Source organism: Heloderma suspectum, chromosome 1 (assembly GCF_057233095.1).
Source record: "Heloderma suspectum isolate Gila_16-S chromosome 1, 16-S_ref, whole genome shotgun sequence".
NCBI classification, from domain to species: domain Eukaryota; kingdom Metazoa; phylum Chordata; class Lepidosauria; order Squamata; family Helodermatidae; genus Heloderma; species Heloderma suspectum.
This window is the reverse complement of record NC_139458.1, coordinates 371,458,003-371,474,289: the sequence shown is the minus strand read 5'-3', so window position 1 is coordinate 371,474,289 and position 16,287 is coordinate 371,458,003. Positions and strand designations below refer to the sequence as shown.

General features: G+C 40.9%; 1 protein-coding gene across 24 annotated transcripts in view; it reads right to left on the bottom strand.

The window, feature by feature from the left end:
* SDCCAG8 (SHH signaling and ciliogenesis regulator SDCCAG8) overlaps positions 1 to 16,287 on the bottom strand; it is a 175,608-nt gene that overhangs the window by 79,114 nt on the left and 80,207 nt on the right. For 11 of the 24 annotated variants that reach the window (XR_014786806.1, XM_084828234.1, XM_084828232.1 and 8 more), the window contains exon 14: positions 11,371 to 11,498. The exons of 2 other annotated variants lie outside the window; for them this stretch is intronic. Coding sequence is in view for 18 of the 22 variants with exons in the window: in XM_084828234.1 (XP_084684360.1) it covers positions 11,371 to 11,498 (128 nt within the window). In the remaining 4 variants the exon portion in view is untranslated. Of the gene's footprint in view, positions 1 to 5,053; positions 5,163 to 11,370; positions 11,499 to 16,287 lie in introns of those variants that run through there. 11 more of the 24 variants (XR_014786805.1, XM_084828224.1, XM_084828222.1 and 8 more) reach the window with 3 other exon arrangements.

Below are 16,287 nucleotides of genomic sequence, written 5' to 3'. Positions count from 1 at the left end.
TCTAGAAATTTCTACCAGCCAAAGAGCTTCACTATCCTGTAAATCAGCCTTCCCCAAGTTGATGCCCTTCCAACAGGTTGTACTACATTTCTGATCATTCCCAGTCTGCATGCCCAATGATGGAGGGGACCAGACTGGGGAAGGCTGCTGTAAATCAGTTCAACACTTAGGATATGTACAAAGGTGGCTTACGGCCAGCTTTGTTCCTCCAACTTTTGCTGGTAGAGATTTACCGTACAAATTCTAACCTATTTGTTTTGTGCATTAGTACTGTTTTTCACTTCTCAGAAAAATGGCCATTTTAGAGTATTGTAATTAAATGTGAGGTATGTTCTATTAATTTTAATTGAGATCATGACAACTCAGTAAAAGGACTGAATATCACAATAATGGTTTGGGTTTTCAGCTAAGTTCTATTTGTATTCTGATCCTCTAGCTTGGGCAAATATTTTACTCCCGGTGTTTGAGTATAATGACTGCAGTCATCCAATACAGCATCAATCGAACATGCAGAAAAACAGTTCAACCGGGTGCGTGTTCTTTACTTCAATTAAACTCACACAGTTGGATGCCTACTGTTGCCAAAATGGTAATATAATTTATCCATTATAGTGAAACAGTAAAACTACACTAAAAGTCATTTAACAATATTTATAACATCATAAAAGACAGTGTTAAAATATATGGACTGCAATATGCACCAAAATTATAAAATTTGTTTCTCATCATCAGTGATTAAAAACAGGATCATTTCTCTAGCTTCAATTCACTCAACCCTAGTGACAGATTAGAATTCAAATCTTAATGATCAATTTACAATTAACAAGATAGAAGTGAAACAAATTAAACCAACCATTATATATAATGAGACCCAATGGACTCCCATTGTTGCCCTTAATTACAAAACGCAAATCACAAATACACAATGGACAGTGTTGAGTATCAATCCACAAGCCTCAAACTCTGAGACAATCCAAAAAAGGGCAAGCAAAATTATACAGAGAACACTAAAGGACTATATTTTTACATTTGCATGTGTACACAGTGTCAGCTGTGCAGCTTGAGGGGAGTAAGTTCGGCACTTCCAAGACCCGCCCAGATATGTAGGAAAATTTTCGCTCATGACCATTTTTATCATTATCGATTCCACACAGCAATTATGTCTGAAGACAAGCTGTATTAATACATTACTTAAAGAAGCATCCAAACACAGTAAAGCAAGCTTGCAACCCACTTGCATAACATAAATGCATCTTTATGTATCCTGATATAAGTCTGAACTTAATATCAGATGTGATATAAATAAATACATAAATATATTTATGTATATTTAACCAATATTTTACACTTCTAGACAATCTTACCAAAACAATTTGAGTCTTTATTGCACATTAATTTGTGAAGCTTAAGCAGAAGGATGTCTGGAACTGGGTTTGAAAATGTATTATCCCAAAATATCAAAGATAATTTATACATCTTCTACCTTTTCCACATAACAAACAGTTGGAAAAGGGCCTCTGTTTGTTAAGTTTCCAGGCAGGAGCTATACAACTGCTAAAAAAATAGTATTTCTACAGCTTCTCTTGGGCCTACCCCAAACCACAGGTGCCCTGTATAGTTCAAAGTAAGTAGTCTGTTAATGCCAATATTATTCTACAGTGCACAAATAGGTGCAAACGCAGCCAATTCCAGAGAATAAACGCCGAAGATGAATGAGGTAACAAACAGTTACAATGTAACTTGCATTGGTTAACTGCAGGGAATGAAATTAACTCATATTGTCTATGAACTGTACTCTCTGATCACTATTACATACCTATAAGGATGCTAGAATTCATTAAAAGTTCTATAAATCAGGGTTTGGGGGCAGAGCTTAATGCACATTATCTGGAGAGGGCTTTTTGACTACGTCCTGAAGCATCTGGTTAACAAATGCCAATGTCCCAGACACAAAGCTATATCTATTTCCAAGATGGTTTTCTTAAAATTCATGGCAGCATTTTACCTCAAATCTTTTAGTTTCCTGATTTTTAGCCACATCTCATGCACAACTATTATTCACTTCCTTGGGAAGTAATTTAAGAAATAGGCTTTGAATAAAGAGCTTGATTTCAAAATAGTTTATTAACAGGGACACTAGACACTTTTAATTTAATTCTTATAATATGGATGGGGGAGCATATAGACCAAAGCTTGTATGTAACTTGAATAAAATGAAGACAACATTATATCTGCCTGATTCCTGTCTTGAAAAGCAGTTTGCCCCAATCACCGGTTATGAAATTTCAATTACAGAATAGACATCCACTCCATTCTCCACCAGTAAAGCTTCCAAACACATTTTCAAGGACAGTTTCATATAGATTACTCTTCAGTAGTCTAGTCTCAAAGTGACGAAAGCACAAGTGGGGGATGCCAGGTAAAAATCATGGGATGGATTTGATGAAAGGTGCTCCTAGCCCCTACTGCATTTTAGATTTCAAGACAGAGATGTAGAACCAGAAGCACCCTGAGTAACAAATGGTGCCTGACTCCTTCTATGATCTTTTACTGTACTTGACACTCAACAGTATCCAGCAACACCACTTCAACTTGTTGTTCTCCATTTAAAATTTGCCTTGGAACGTACTAATATATTTTGCCTTACTTGAAGCTATGACAATAAAATATATATTTGCCTAACCGAAGCTATGACTATAAAATATATATTTGCCTAACCGAAGCTATGACAATAAAAAATGCTAAGTGCATTAATATTCCTGGAAGAATATATGAAGTAATATATTATTATTATTCAGATATACCATATGAGAATTTAATGTAGTCATAATCATATATACTGATAATCAATCTCATTTCTCCGAGTGTTGATCTTTATGTAGCCAGAACAGCACCGTCCATACACAAAAGGGAGGTATCAAGAGACTTGAGGGAACCCCAGTATTTGTAGGAGTGCAGGAAAAAAACCCATTTAGAACCAAAACAGAGTGAAAAAACAAAAAAACAGCCCAACAGGACCGAGCATGCTCAGTGATCACAGAATGCTTGCTGACCTGCTGGAGGTGGGAGGGAGAAGAGGAATGGTTTGAGTATCCTGGAAGAGGGCATGGTTATGTGGAGGAGCACTACACTGCAACCTTTTATTTAAGGTCCCAATTGTCTATTCAGATTAACAAGTTAAACAACTGCAGCAATAAGATTTAAACACACAACTGTGCAAGGAAGTACACCCTGCATGTTTGGTACTTAATCAGGTGTAGGAACCTGATTCTTGCAAGGGTGACATATAGAGTGCACATTAACCCATAAATAGGCAAAGTGGAAAACAGGTATCCGCTCCTTTATAAAGAATATGTACTTATACATCAAATACATCACTATTTAATACCTAAGCTATATATGCCACAAGAAAAACACTTACATGTGTAAGGAATGTGGATCCTATCATGTTTAAATTTAGTCACCACATGCACCACCCTATTTACATGTTGCTATACCAATTATCTGTGTCCCAGGTGGATGCATCACAGGTGTATTAATAATGACTGCGTATAGGGTAGGCATGTGGTAGCTGAATCTAAATATAACTGATGCATGTATGTAATATTTACATGTAAGAAGGCTTTGCAGTGGCCCACACTACATACAAAACCATGCCTTCCTGACTGAACAGAAATGGAAAAGGGTAAAATAAAGTAATGTACATATCAGAGTGGCTGTGTATGTGATCTTAACCCGGCTTTTGTCATATTTTAAATGTGTATGTTGGGTAATAAGAGGAGGAAACCATGCCTTCCCAAGACCAAAAACATAAAATGAAAATTTAAAATATAAGAGAGCAATCCTATGGTACCTGGTAAGTGTCTCAGGGACCATAGCATTGTTCAGATTACCCCTCCTGAATCCACAGACACTGCTACGACTTTGGGAGGGGGGTTACACACACCGATCTCTCCCCTTCCCCCTCCCCCACCACAGAAAGAACCGTGGTGCCTGCTTTCTGAAGTCGCAAAAGCAACCTCAGTCAACTCCAGAGAGGTCAGAAATGGGGTGTTCCAGTGGACAGGGAGGACTGGGGAGTGTCAGGAATGAATCTGAGCGTGTGGAGATGTCTAACAGCTCAGAGTCAGAATGGGAACAGCCAGAACAGGGAGAGGCTCCCTCCCTAGTGAGCTCAGAGATGGCAAGGCCTTCTTCTCAAGACCTTGACACTCAGATGGCTCAGCCTGAACGCCCTCCCCCCTTTTCCTCCATGAGAACCCAGGTTTCAGGGGAGGAGGAGAGTGAAGGGCGTGACTTGAGGGATGCTAGGGTCCATCGCAGAGTGAAGCGGGAAAAGGTAGAGGCGGACTCAGATGCTCCACCAGGTTGGCTTCACGTGAAAGCCTATGTAGGAGGGAGCCACCTTAAGGGAGGGGCATCCCTGCGAAGCTAGTCTGGAAGTTCTTGCTGAGACTGCTGGCATCTTCTCTAATTTCCACTTTGGCTCCTCTATTGATATTTGTAAATGTGCGGATTAGCTGTTTTCATTGTAGTCTGAGAGTTTCCTTGAATTTGCATTTGTAAGTCATTAATTAAGTAGTGAGCCTGAAGCCTGGTAGCCTGGAGTGTGTGGATTGTGAAGGGGGAGGGTGAAGGGGGAGGATGAAGGAATGTGACAGGGAGAGGCCAGGATACAAAAAATCCTATGGCCTATCCAGCCCCTTCCCTGCCCTCGGCAACATGCCTCCTCTAGACAGGCTCACAGGCCTGTCTAGAGGAAAAAACAGAAAAAGGAGGATGGAGAGGTGAAAATTGACACTGTCACTCCCCCCGGGCTGCGGGCAGTAGCTCAACAGGACACTGGATATTTGGAAGCCTCAGAGATTGAAGTCTTCCTTCTAAAGGAAGCACAGTCCATGAGTTCTTACCGCACTTACTACAATCCTATGTATTCTGCTCTGTGTGCACTTAGACCTCATAGCTTATCAAGCTGCAAATTTCTACTGAACATTTGTAAGTAGTAAGCAAGCCTCTAAGTAGCTTGGGTATGAAGGTCAAAAACATTACATACCTATTTTTTTCTGTGATATGTTCAAGCTTCTTTGCCAGCATGCAACATTCTTCTTTTAATTTTGATAGGAGTATGTTCTGGGATCTCAGCAATGAATCCAGTTCGTTTACTAGAAAATCATACATTTTACATATATACACAATACGGGACATTTTAGATGGAGTATCTTGAATTTTTATTTTAACAATGGAACACAGCTTTTTATTAAAGAAGTTTCTCTCTACGGCAAAAGGGAAATCCCTTCAAAAGTGTTAAGCTAAACACATTTTCAAGCCTCTTTTTGTGCACTGTGCTCTTACTTATCAGCCACTCAATCTGCATGATGGAAGCTCAGTGAACAAAGAATGGAGTCCCTTGGCTCTTCTCACTAATAGCAAGAGTCCTCTGTCTCCTCTATGAGACATACACTGTGGAATAACATTTTCTTATGACAAATATTGTACCATGCAATCTGCTGTCTAGTTTTTGTCCTCATTTCCCCATTTTAAATCTGAAAACTGCTTCAAACTTGGGCTCTAGTAAATCACCCTGAAATCGCTGGCTCCTCCTAAACACTCTCCCAAAACAGGGACTGTGACGTTAGGGGATGAAATGGTTTACACTGTTTTGTGGACGGGCACTCATTACGGGAGTGGCAGCTCTGGCTGCCATATGTCCAGTGGAGCTACCATGCTTTCTTTCTATACTACCTCTGAAATTATGCTAGCGTACAAAGGAAGCTGTTGCCATGGTAACTGCCAGTTCCCCAAAACCATTTGAGGGGGTCCAAAACTACACACCCATGACAAAAATGCCTGCCAATTAGCCACCTGTGAACAGAATGGCAAATGGGGCAGGCAAGGGGGATTTCACTTCAGCACTACTAATCATGATAAAAGTTCTACATGGAAAGTAGTCCTGTATAGCAGCCATTATAGCTATACATTATAAATATCACACATTAAAAGTTTTCAAACATTATATATATATCACACATTAAAAGTTATCACACATTATATATATCACACATTAAAAGTTTTCTATGCAGCAGTTCTAAATGTAATGTTTTTAGGAGACATTACACTGACAAAGCATGCCATGTACACCTAATCAGCAGTCAAATCAGTCAATCCTAAAGGAAATCAGCCCTGACTGCTCATTGGAAGGACAGATACTGAAGCTGAAGCTCAAATATTTGGCCACCTAATGAGAAAAGTCACTGGAAAAGACCCTGATGCTGGGAAAGATTGAAGGCAAAAGGAGAAGGGGACGGCAGAGGATGAGATGGCTAGATAGCATCACTGATGCAATGAATATGGACTTGAGCATATTCCGGGAGAGAGCACAGGACAGGAAGGCCTGGCGTGCTATGGTCCATGGGGTCACGAAGAGTCGGACACGACTTAACGACTGAACAACAACAACAACAAAACATTCATATGTTTATAAAACCATGCCTTATCTACCATTCAGCTTATATTACCAGATCAATCCAGTGATACCAAACCACATCATACATTTGCCTACTAAGTTCTTATATTATGAACCTTTGCCAATTGTGTCTGCTCTGTCCCTAGTTAATCTGGACTAGATGTCAAAAATCTGATTTTAGGAAAATATTCTCTCTCATGTTTTGTCACCAGATGTAATCAAAACCGTTTCTGTGTGAAAAAGGCTGGAGGTATCCTGTGAGTCAGATTTATATACCGAGTGTATCACAGAAAAAATGGAAGAATAACCAAAACAGCTAAGAAGAATTGGTACAGCACAGGAAAGTGCAGGTAAAGAAAATGGGTAGGCAGATATTATATAATAATCTGACCATTCTGTAGGAAGTAAAAATATCCAAAAGTTTTCCCTGAATTAACCCTTGACCTTCCTCTCAGACTCAATACCGACCAGCAATGCACTGAAAGAGTACAGCAAGTACTTATAATTAAGGCAATATAACATTTGGAAAAGGACATGGGAATAGCTGAGGGGGGAAAGTTGGAATATATTGTATTATCGGTATGAGGTCTACCTACACAAGTCAGGCTCTGGAATTTTCTAGTGAATGTCCCAGAGCCCCACAACTTCACAGATTTCTCAAAACCACATCTAAAATCCAGATATATTTCAGTTTTAACTGACTGCAATCTTTAGCTCACTAATTCAGAAAACAATATTCCAAGGGAAAATGTTCAGTGTTGTAAACCACTCCACATCAGACATCTATTAGAAAATATAATACTGCAATGTACAGTTCATTCAGTTAAAGGGCAGATAAAATTCAACTTCCTTCATCCATGAACCAATTTATCATAATTGAAATTGAGATGACATATTTTTGTACATTGTGACTTACTTTTCCCCTTCTTGTTACACATATTAGAAATATTAATAGGCACAAAGTACCATTCCCCAATGCAAGCAAATTAAGTGAGATCTTACAGATAAGGGAGGAAAAAATAAATGACAACTTGTTCTGAGTATCTTGCCAAGTCACAGCTGCTTATACACAGAAGTGTTGTATGGAATGCAGAGAGATGCCACAAATAGTCCCATTTCCCCTAATACACTTACGTAGAATGAAGTCATAAAGCAAATAATTGCATTCATTTTTAGCAAAGATGGGCCTGCTAGGATTGGTGTCACTGCTGCATAATTCAAACAGAACACAGTTTGAAATAGAGATGGCTGTCAGTTGAGTATTGAGCTAGCAGCACAAGAAGAGAGGCCAGCAAAGGATATTAAGCAAGGCAAGACAACCCTGATCTAAGAGTACTATACTCTGCTAAGCATCTCATGAATTGAGACATGATCATATGTAAAACTCTGTGATCCAATGCAACGCACCTAGACACTGCATTGCACTTGCATAACTAAGCAGAAACAAAGTTTGCACTGCTTAGGGAAAATTCTGACAAAGACAAAAGTATGTATTTATTATTTAAAGATGTAATAGCCCACTCTTCTTCAAAAGAAACCGGGGAGACTTACAACAATAAAAACAGATCTACAACAAGACAACAATGTCAAAGCAAAAACATAAACAGCGGCATAAAACAGGAACATAAACAACAACCATATAAACTGGGGTGGGCAACTTCCATGGATCTGAGGGCCAATTCCTCTTTCTGGAATCAACCACTGAAATTGTTGCCCAAATTTGGTGCCACAGCAGCAAAAAAAGCAGAAATTTTCCTTTAAAACAAGGTGCGCAGGGAGTGCACGCCTTGTTAGGAAGCAAAATCACACTCCTGGAGGTTTCCAGGAGCTAAATTCAGCTTCCCAACTAGGTGCATGCTCCCTGCATGCCTTGTTTTAAAGGAATATTGGTGGCTTTTTGCCACTACCAATTTACTGGTGGGGGGGCAGCAGGGGCCACAAAAATGCCCCCTCCCACACACTCATGGGATGCGTGTTGCCCAAACCTGATATAAACCATAAAAACAGAACATTCCCCCCAAAAGGGGAAATGCAATACCAAGGCAGTAGAAGAAAACAACAAAAGCAGAAATCAGCCCATGCCAAAGACTTCTCTAAAACGCCAGGTATTAACTTCGTGTCTAAAAAAATCAGTGCTGGTGCCTAGGAGGGCATCCTAGAGAGGGCATTTCACAAGGCTGAAAGACCCAGCTCCTCATAAATGCTCACTCTGTTTCATGGGGGAATCCAGAGCAGAGCCTCAGTTGTTGAAGAGGGGTTAGCAGATAAGAAATATACACATATTTAGTGACTATCCTGTCCAACTTAACAAGGATGAGACCATCCCTGGTATATGCTAAACACTAGAAATATCACTGGTAAGTAAACACACACACACTCCATTGCACACAATGCACAGTCCCAAAAAACATCTAACATCACCCTCATAACTAAGCTGGTTGGAGGCTAGAATTATGAATAACCCAGCAGAGCTCATTCTATACACAAACTTGGTCTGCTCATATGGCTACTGAACTATGAGTACATAAAAGCAAAAGAAGACATTGTTAAGGCCAACAATAGTGAAAGGCACAGGGCCAAACATAATGAGGAGTAACTCTTGCAAATCATTAAGATCTTCAACATTCAAAGACAAAAGAGTCTCACCAAAAACTAAACAGGTTTGTGGAAGGGGAAGAAGATCATACAACCTCACCTACTGCAATAAGAAAAGACTACAAACCCCAATCAGGAACAACAGGTAACAGTGAGTTAAGAAAGCAGATGAAAGCGGCCTAGGGCCCTTCATTATGTATATAATTGGCATAATCAGATGGGTTTCATCCTGCAGGTCATGATTAGTCCACTGTGGTCCCTATCTGTATCCCAAAAGTAAATAAATGACATTGTAAAAGCTATTAACTTGATTCATTATTATGAAGTTGCTGCACACTCCAGCAAGAACATGGGTCCAATGTACACACATGTAGGTTATATCAGGATTAGAGATGGGTGAAAAATTCATTCAGTTCAGATTTTAATGCAAGCCTATCTAATTTGCACTTCCCAAATTAATACAGAAACTATGGTTATACTTCAATATTTGCACTTTTCTGAATTTTGTGATGCAGTTCTCCAGTTAAAAATTGTACACGAAAGTATGTAAAACATGCACACAAAAATGCATACGTTAGTGAACTTAACATAAAGATGCTTTATATTAGGGGTAATTACTTTCAAAAATGTATATATTAGGAAAAAGAGTGTACAAGATATGTATACTAGGAGAAATGTGCACAAAACTCTCTGAATTTTCATGAGGACTTTTTTTATATCACAAATTGATGTGGAAATAGTACCAAACAAACTGAAAGTTGCAAAAATGAGAAACTGAGTGAAACCAGAATTGACAGATTCACCCATCCCTAATTCACGATGTAGAAGCAAGCCTCAGATTCATGTGCCATCCTTCGTGAATTATATCACCTTTAATGTGAACCATGGCCTTCCCATATAAAAGCGATGCAAATGGCTTTGAGCTGATGAAAAAGTGGTACAGAAGTATTTGTATAAATGAATAAAAGTAAATGCCCACATCAGTTAACTTCATTTCACAGGATCCCTTCCTCTCTTTTTTGTGCAAGTGGAACCTGTACATGTGGATGCTGCAGTTCACAATATATACCCAGTGGGGGAAGGCATGTAGAATTAAGATTTTCTCCTGCATCCTGCTGCCTGCCTAACACACTGGAGCCATTTGTCTATTATGTTTCCTTTCCTTTCCCAGATACAGAGACTTAGGAGGGCAGGGATACATGATTCCATGCCTCTTACTAAACTGATCAGCAACATTTGTAGTCTGTACACACATTTTAATGCATTACTGGGCACTCAGTGAATTGCCAACAGCAACACATCTACCAACTGTAATTTGAAAATTCAGGTTTTGAAAATATGCAATTTATGCATATTTTCTGTGAATACTGCTACTTTCAGCTTAAATATGCAAATCTGCTGCAGTTCTAAAGCTCATAGTACAGTTTTGTTGTGGACCTAAAAAGCAATTTATCCATCCCCAATATTAAAGGAGCACACATAATATTTTGATTGTCAACAATTTTGTAAATCCATTTTACTTTCACACTATAAAGGTAAAGAATTACAGATCAGCAATGCCAAAATATTGAGACACATCAGGTTCCAGTCAGGCTGCCAGCTGTTGCCAATGTCCCATATTTATCAATTTAAACTGCACACTTCAGGTTATCATAGCTGCAAAGATTAAAGATCTATCTATATTTGAGGAGGGCAGAATATACAAATTCTAAAAATGTGTGAGGCTGCAAAGATTAAATAAAGGAACATATTAATTTGGAGCTAGTGAATTACATCCAGCTGCGACAGTGAATTAAGTACCGATTAATGGCTAAAGCTTTTCTCCAGTTTGGATTCTGAAGCAAACTCATTAAGCTTTTAGAGTAGCTATAATGTGTGTACTGTGGGAATTGTTCAATGCTATTCAGGAGACTCTAACTGTAAGCTCAGAGCATTTCCTGCAGAGCTTCTGATGCTATTTTCTTTATATAACATGTGTGCCTGAAAATCCAGCCAAAAACAAGTCCTTTGTTTTTCTACTTTGTTGTGGTCCCTCTCAGCTTTACGTTTCTTGAACACAGGTAAATAAACTCATAATCCAGATGGTGCAACAGATGTGAGAGCAGCACTCTGAAATCAACAGACAGTGGGCAATACTTTCCATTTTCTCTTTTAAACGCTAACTAATATGTAATTCGGAATCTCCGGTGTAGTTAGCATCTGCTCCCTTCGGCCAGCCAAAGGTTACAGGTGTTCCTGATGTCATTTCACAGTAAGGCGTGGGCCGGGCTTGTGAGTGAGTGCCCAGGCTCTAATCTTTCCCTACCACCTACCAGTTTTATCATGCTGGGCCTCCATTTGCTGCATCTTCTGTGTCAGCTCCTGCTCTCTCTGCTGGGCCTGAAGGGCTCGGGTCTTTGCCTCATTGCTAAAACTGTGCTGAATGTTCTCTTTTTCTAACCTATAAAAAAGGAGGGGGGAGAAACCAGTTCAAGAAGTATACAGAGATTTTTGAAATATGTATAGCTTCTAACAAAAAATGTTATTCAGAAGATAAATAATAGCATAAGTCCAACTCCACTGAGGTAGTGTTACAACGGGGCAAATCTTTGGGATCAAGATGCCAATAATTATTTTCACTCATTTATAAGTTATATTCTATATCAGAGCAGAAGTCATGAATAATACAAATTAATGAAAGCAATTTTAAAGCAAAGCAATAAAATAAAGGTTCAGTTTTGATCATACCCCTATATGAACAAAATCAAAACAAATGGATTAATAGGTTATTCCAAAGTTGCCTTCTCCAACCTGGTGTCCTCCAGGTGTCCTGGAACAACTTCCATCAGACCCAGCCAGCCTGGCCAATGGTCAGGAATGCTGAGAGTTGTAGTCAAAACATCTGGAGGGTACCAGGTTGGAGAAGGCTGCCTTAAAGAAACAAAGAAGACATTGAGATTTTGGGGTTCAGATTGGAAGTCATCAGGAGACAAGACAGAGATCTAATAAACTGCAACTGAGCAGAAAAAAAAAACCACTTCAAGATACTTGTAGTAGCCCCAGACATGGCAGCCATATTGGCTTAAATCCAGTTTCACACGAGGTGTTTTTTCAATCAAGGTCTTGTGTTCCCACCTGGATTTTTCAGCTGTCATTGTTGTCAGAAGAGCAATAGCTTCAATTTTCAGACAATCAACTTGCTTCTTAGTCCAGCAAATTGCCTGTTAGTTGGAAACCAGTATGGCTGCTATTGTAGAAGTTCAACAACCAAGTCAGTAAACAGCATTACCAGACCTTACCTATGAGACCAGCTATCATGAAAGTGATGATGGGGGCTATTGTGAATTAGTTACCTCATTTTGTAACTTCATTGTCCACCTCATGTGATACACTCTAGATAAGGTTGCCAACTGAACAGGAACAAATGGGCTACCCTGCTCTTGGCTCTTTAACAGAGGTTTGATACTTTAATATGCAGAAATCAGGAGCTGAAGTTTTTTTCAGCATCACACATTATCACCTCCTAGTAGCTGCAGATCCAACTGCTGCCAAGCACCAGATCTACACCTTGTGTCATATTGATACAATCCCATCATGGTGATGCTATATCCCTCTTGTGCATTTATACCTCATGGCGCACACAATGACATCTGTTGCAGTATTTTGGATAATACGGAATAAAAAGCAGGAAATAACACTAGAAAAGTGGTATACAGAATACATAATCTGCTTCAACAGTTATCAGTGCACTTCAATACCGATAAAAAGCACTAGTGTAGACCTAGTCCAAGAGTCAGCTACAGTGCTGATTCAAAAGGTGACAAACTTGAATCCAGAAACCCCCAGACTGCTCCACTTTATTGTGGCTCACCAAACAACCCATCCTGCTCCACACATATGAAATCGTATTGAAGCAGGTGCAGTTCACATTGGTTTCCTACTGACAGCATTCTCCTCAGGGCCCATACTACAAAGCCACAGCTACTGAAGGTCAATTTCCCCACCCCCACCCACCCCCCTCACATACATATACACGCCACACCCATTATGCTAAGAAACATGCACCTTTTCTCCATTGGTTGACATTCTCAGAAATGTATAAAGATAGTCATAAATGGATACAAGTAGTTGCACTCTAGCAGATCAAACTACAAACTTACAAATGTCTGGTTAAATCTCTGAAATAAGTTAAGCAAATGTTGCATCTCTACTTATTATGACACATAATTCACTATAATCAAAAATTCATTTAAATCTCTGATATTACAAATATTATTTATTCCTTAGGATTAGTTCTTCTAAAGTCTGCAAGGTCTCAAACATAAGAGCAGTCTAGCTTTATGTTTAAGTTCTTGGTGGCTCTAAACTGGCTACTTATTGATATTTAATCAAAGCATATTTAAATATCAGAGTACTCTTAAAATGGGGCCATGTTAGAGATCTGAATTAGTCACGTGTAAGGACAGTACATCAGGTGGATGGTGAGCTCAATCTTTTTGACTTAATATCTAAGATCCAATCCCAAAATTTTCAACATCTCAGCAGGGGACTCATGCAACATTGAAGTGTCTTGTTTAACATTTATTTGGGAGCAAAACAGGAGATCAGGTTTGAGCCCTCCTACCCCTTCTACCTATTGTAGGACTCCAAAGAAAAGAGAGAACCCATTCCATCAGCAGCCAGAAGGAAGATGGGGAAGCCCTCAGAATCTTTGCCTTTCCCCATGGTTTCAGAAGAGGAGGAGGAAGCTCCCACACATCAAACCAGCTTTGGAGCAGCACTTCACATGCTCTGGTGACAATTGTTTTCCCCTTATTATTAAGCAAATGCAGCTAAGAAAGGTACTGTACTGCTGCTTTGAAACATGCAGGTGCTGATGCTCTGAAGACTAAGGCAGCTCCTTCTCTGTGTAAACACAGGGAAAGACAAGAGGCAAGCCAGTCCTAATTGTCTAACCTTCCATCTCTGCCTGTTCTGATCACTTATAGGTGGAAACCTTCTCCCCTGTTGGGTATCAGAAAATAGCCAAACAGGAAATCAAGTAATGATGCTCTTTTATTAGGAGTATATTCTCTGAATTAGCCCCAGGTCCTTTGCCCACGGTCTCTGGGGCCAGTAAGAGGCCATGAGGATGACCTCTGCCCCCTGAAATTCCACCTATGCTAGGACCTGAGATATGATAGGTAGAGGAGGGAAGGCATATAGCAGACCCTTTGGCCATTTTGTGACTACAGCGTTTGTCCCCTGAGCCACATGGTCCCAATGCCTGCTGAAGAATGCTGGGACCCTTGTGTTCAGGGCAGAGGTGAACAGGTTGAGGCACGGATTTCCGAAGTGCCGCCTTACTAACTCAAATACGCTGGGATGAGAGCCCATTCATTCGGATCAAGTCTCTGTCTGCTTATCCAGTCCACCTGAATGGTCTGAGTGCCTCTTATGTGTATGGCAGATAGATTATTTTTGGCCCATTCGAGAAGAAGGGTTACCTCCTTCTGTAAGGACACCGATCCGGAACTGCCTTGGTTATTGATGTAGGCCACCGCAGCTGTGTTATCTGATTGGCTCAGGACATGGTGGCCCCGATCAGATATTCCACTGCTTGGAGGGCCAGGTGAATGGCATGTAGGTCTAAGATGTTTATGTGGCGGTTTCTCTCCTATAGGTTCCATAAACCATGAGTGGAAAATGAGCCACACATGGCACCACACCCCTTCAGGAAGGCATCTGTTGTTATTATAGTCCTGTCTGGAACTATGAGAGGACACCCTTCTCTTCTGGGTAGAGTCAAGAGCCATCATTGCAGGGACTGGCGAACCCCCTGTGACAGGTTGATGTGAATCTGGATGGAAGCTGCGATCTTGTCCTGGTAGGGGCTGGAAAGTTGAGCAGTGGTCAACATTGCCCAGGGAACAATACCTGGGCAGGAGACCAGTAGATGCAAAAGTTTGATAAGAGATAGGTAGTGAGATGACTGTGCCTCTTTCAGGGCTTGTAGCAGTGTCGACTCCCTGTGAGGGGCCAAACACATGGAGAACTCCAGCGTGTTCAAGATCACCTCAAGGTGTTGAAGGGAGCAAGTGGGTTGTAGGTGACTTTTCTTGTGGTTGATTAGGAAGCTCATCTGCGTCAAGCACCCCACGGTCTGATTCAGCGCCCAAGTTGCCTCCTAATGGGAGGGGGCTAAACTTGCAGATCGTTGAGATACGTATAAATAGCCACCCCCTGTTCTCTGAGGATAGCCACCACCACTGCCAGGACTTTGGTGAAGACTCTGGGGCTGGAGGAGAGACCAAATGGAAGTGCCCAGTACTGCTAGTGTTGGCCCTGGACGCAGAATCTGAGGAATCATCTGTGATGCTTGTGAATGGCATGTGGAGATATGCATCTTGTAGGTCCACTGAGGCGAGGAAGGAGCCCGGCAAGATGGCCTGGACAATGGTGGATAGCATCTCCATGCAAAACCTTTTGACCGTCAGGAAGGGATTGAGTTCCTTGAGATTTAGGATCAAGTGCATCCCCCGTCCCTTTTTTGGACAGGGAACACAGTTGAGTAGAAACCCTTTCTATGTCTGGCATGGGCTCTATCACTTTGGCATCTCTTAAGCTCCTTAAACACGACAAGATACAGTTGGCGTCTTCTCAATCCTCTGGAAGGAGGGAGGGCAGGAAACGACCTTGAAGTTTCAGGGAAAATTTCAGAGATTAACCCCTCAGAGCATCCCCACTGTATCCAGGAGCCAGCTGTCCCTTGACATGTTCACCCAGGCCTGGACAAACAGGGTTAGCCGGCCTCCCACCAGCCATCCCCTGGATGGGGAGGGCATGGTAGTCAGTCCTTCTTAGGTGGGAATGGCTTTTTTGTCGCATGACCAGGCCCGCTGGAGCCCCTGTTGAATTTGGGGTTGAAACCTCCACAAGATCTGTGAGACTGGGTTCACTGTCTTAGCACCCAGTTGAAGTGATGGTGGCCATGGGACGAAGGTCTGTTGCAGTGAAAGGACTGCTTCAGCGTTGAAGAAAGGACAGAGGACTGGGTTCTAGTCCCCACTTGGCCATGGAAGCTCACTGGGTGACTTTGGGCCAGTCACAGACTCTCAGCCCAACCTACCTCACAGGGTTGTTGTTGTGAGGATACAACGGTGAGGAGGAGGATAATGTAAGCCGCCTTGAGTTCCTTGCGAGAGGGAGAAAGGCGGGGTATAAATGCAATAAATAAATAATAGATCCTGCAGGATCTTATCCAGTGATGA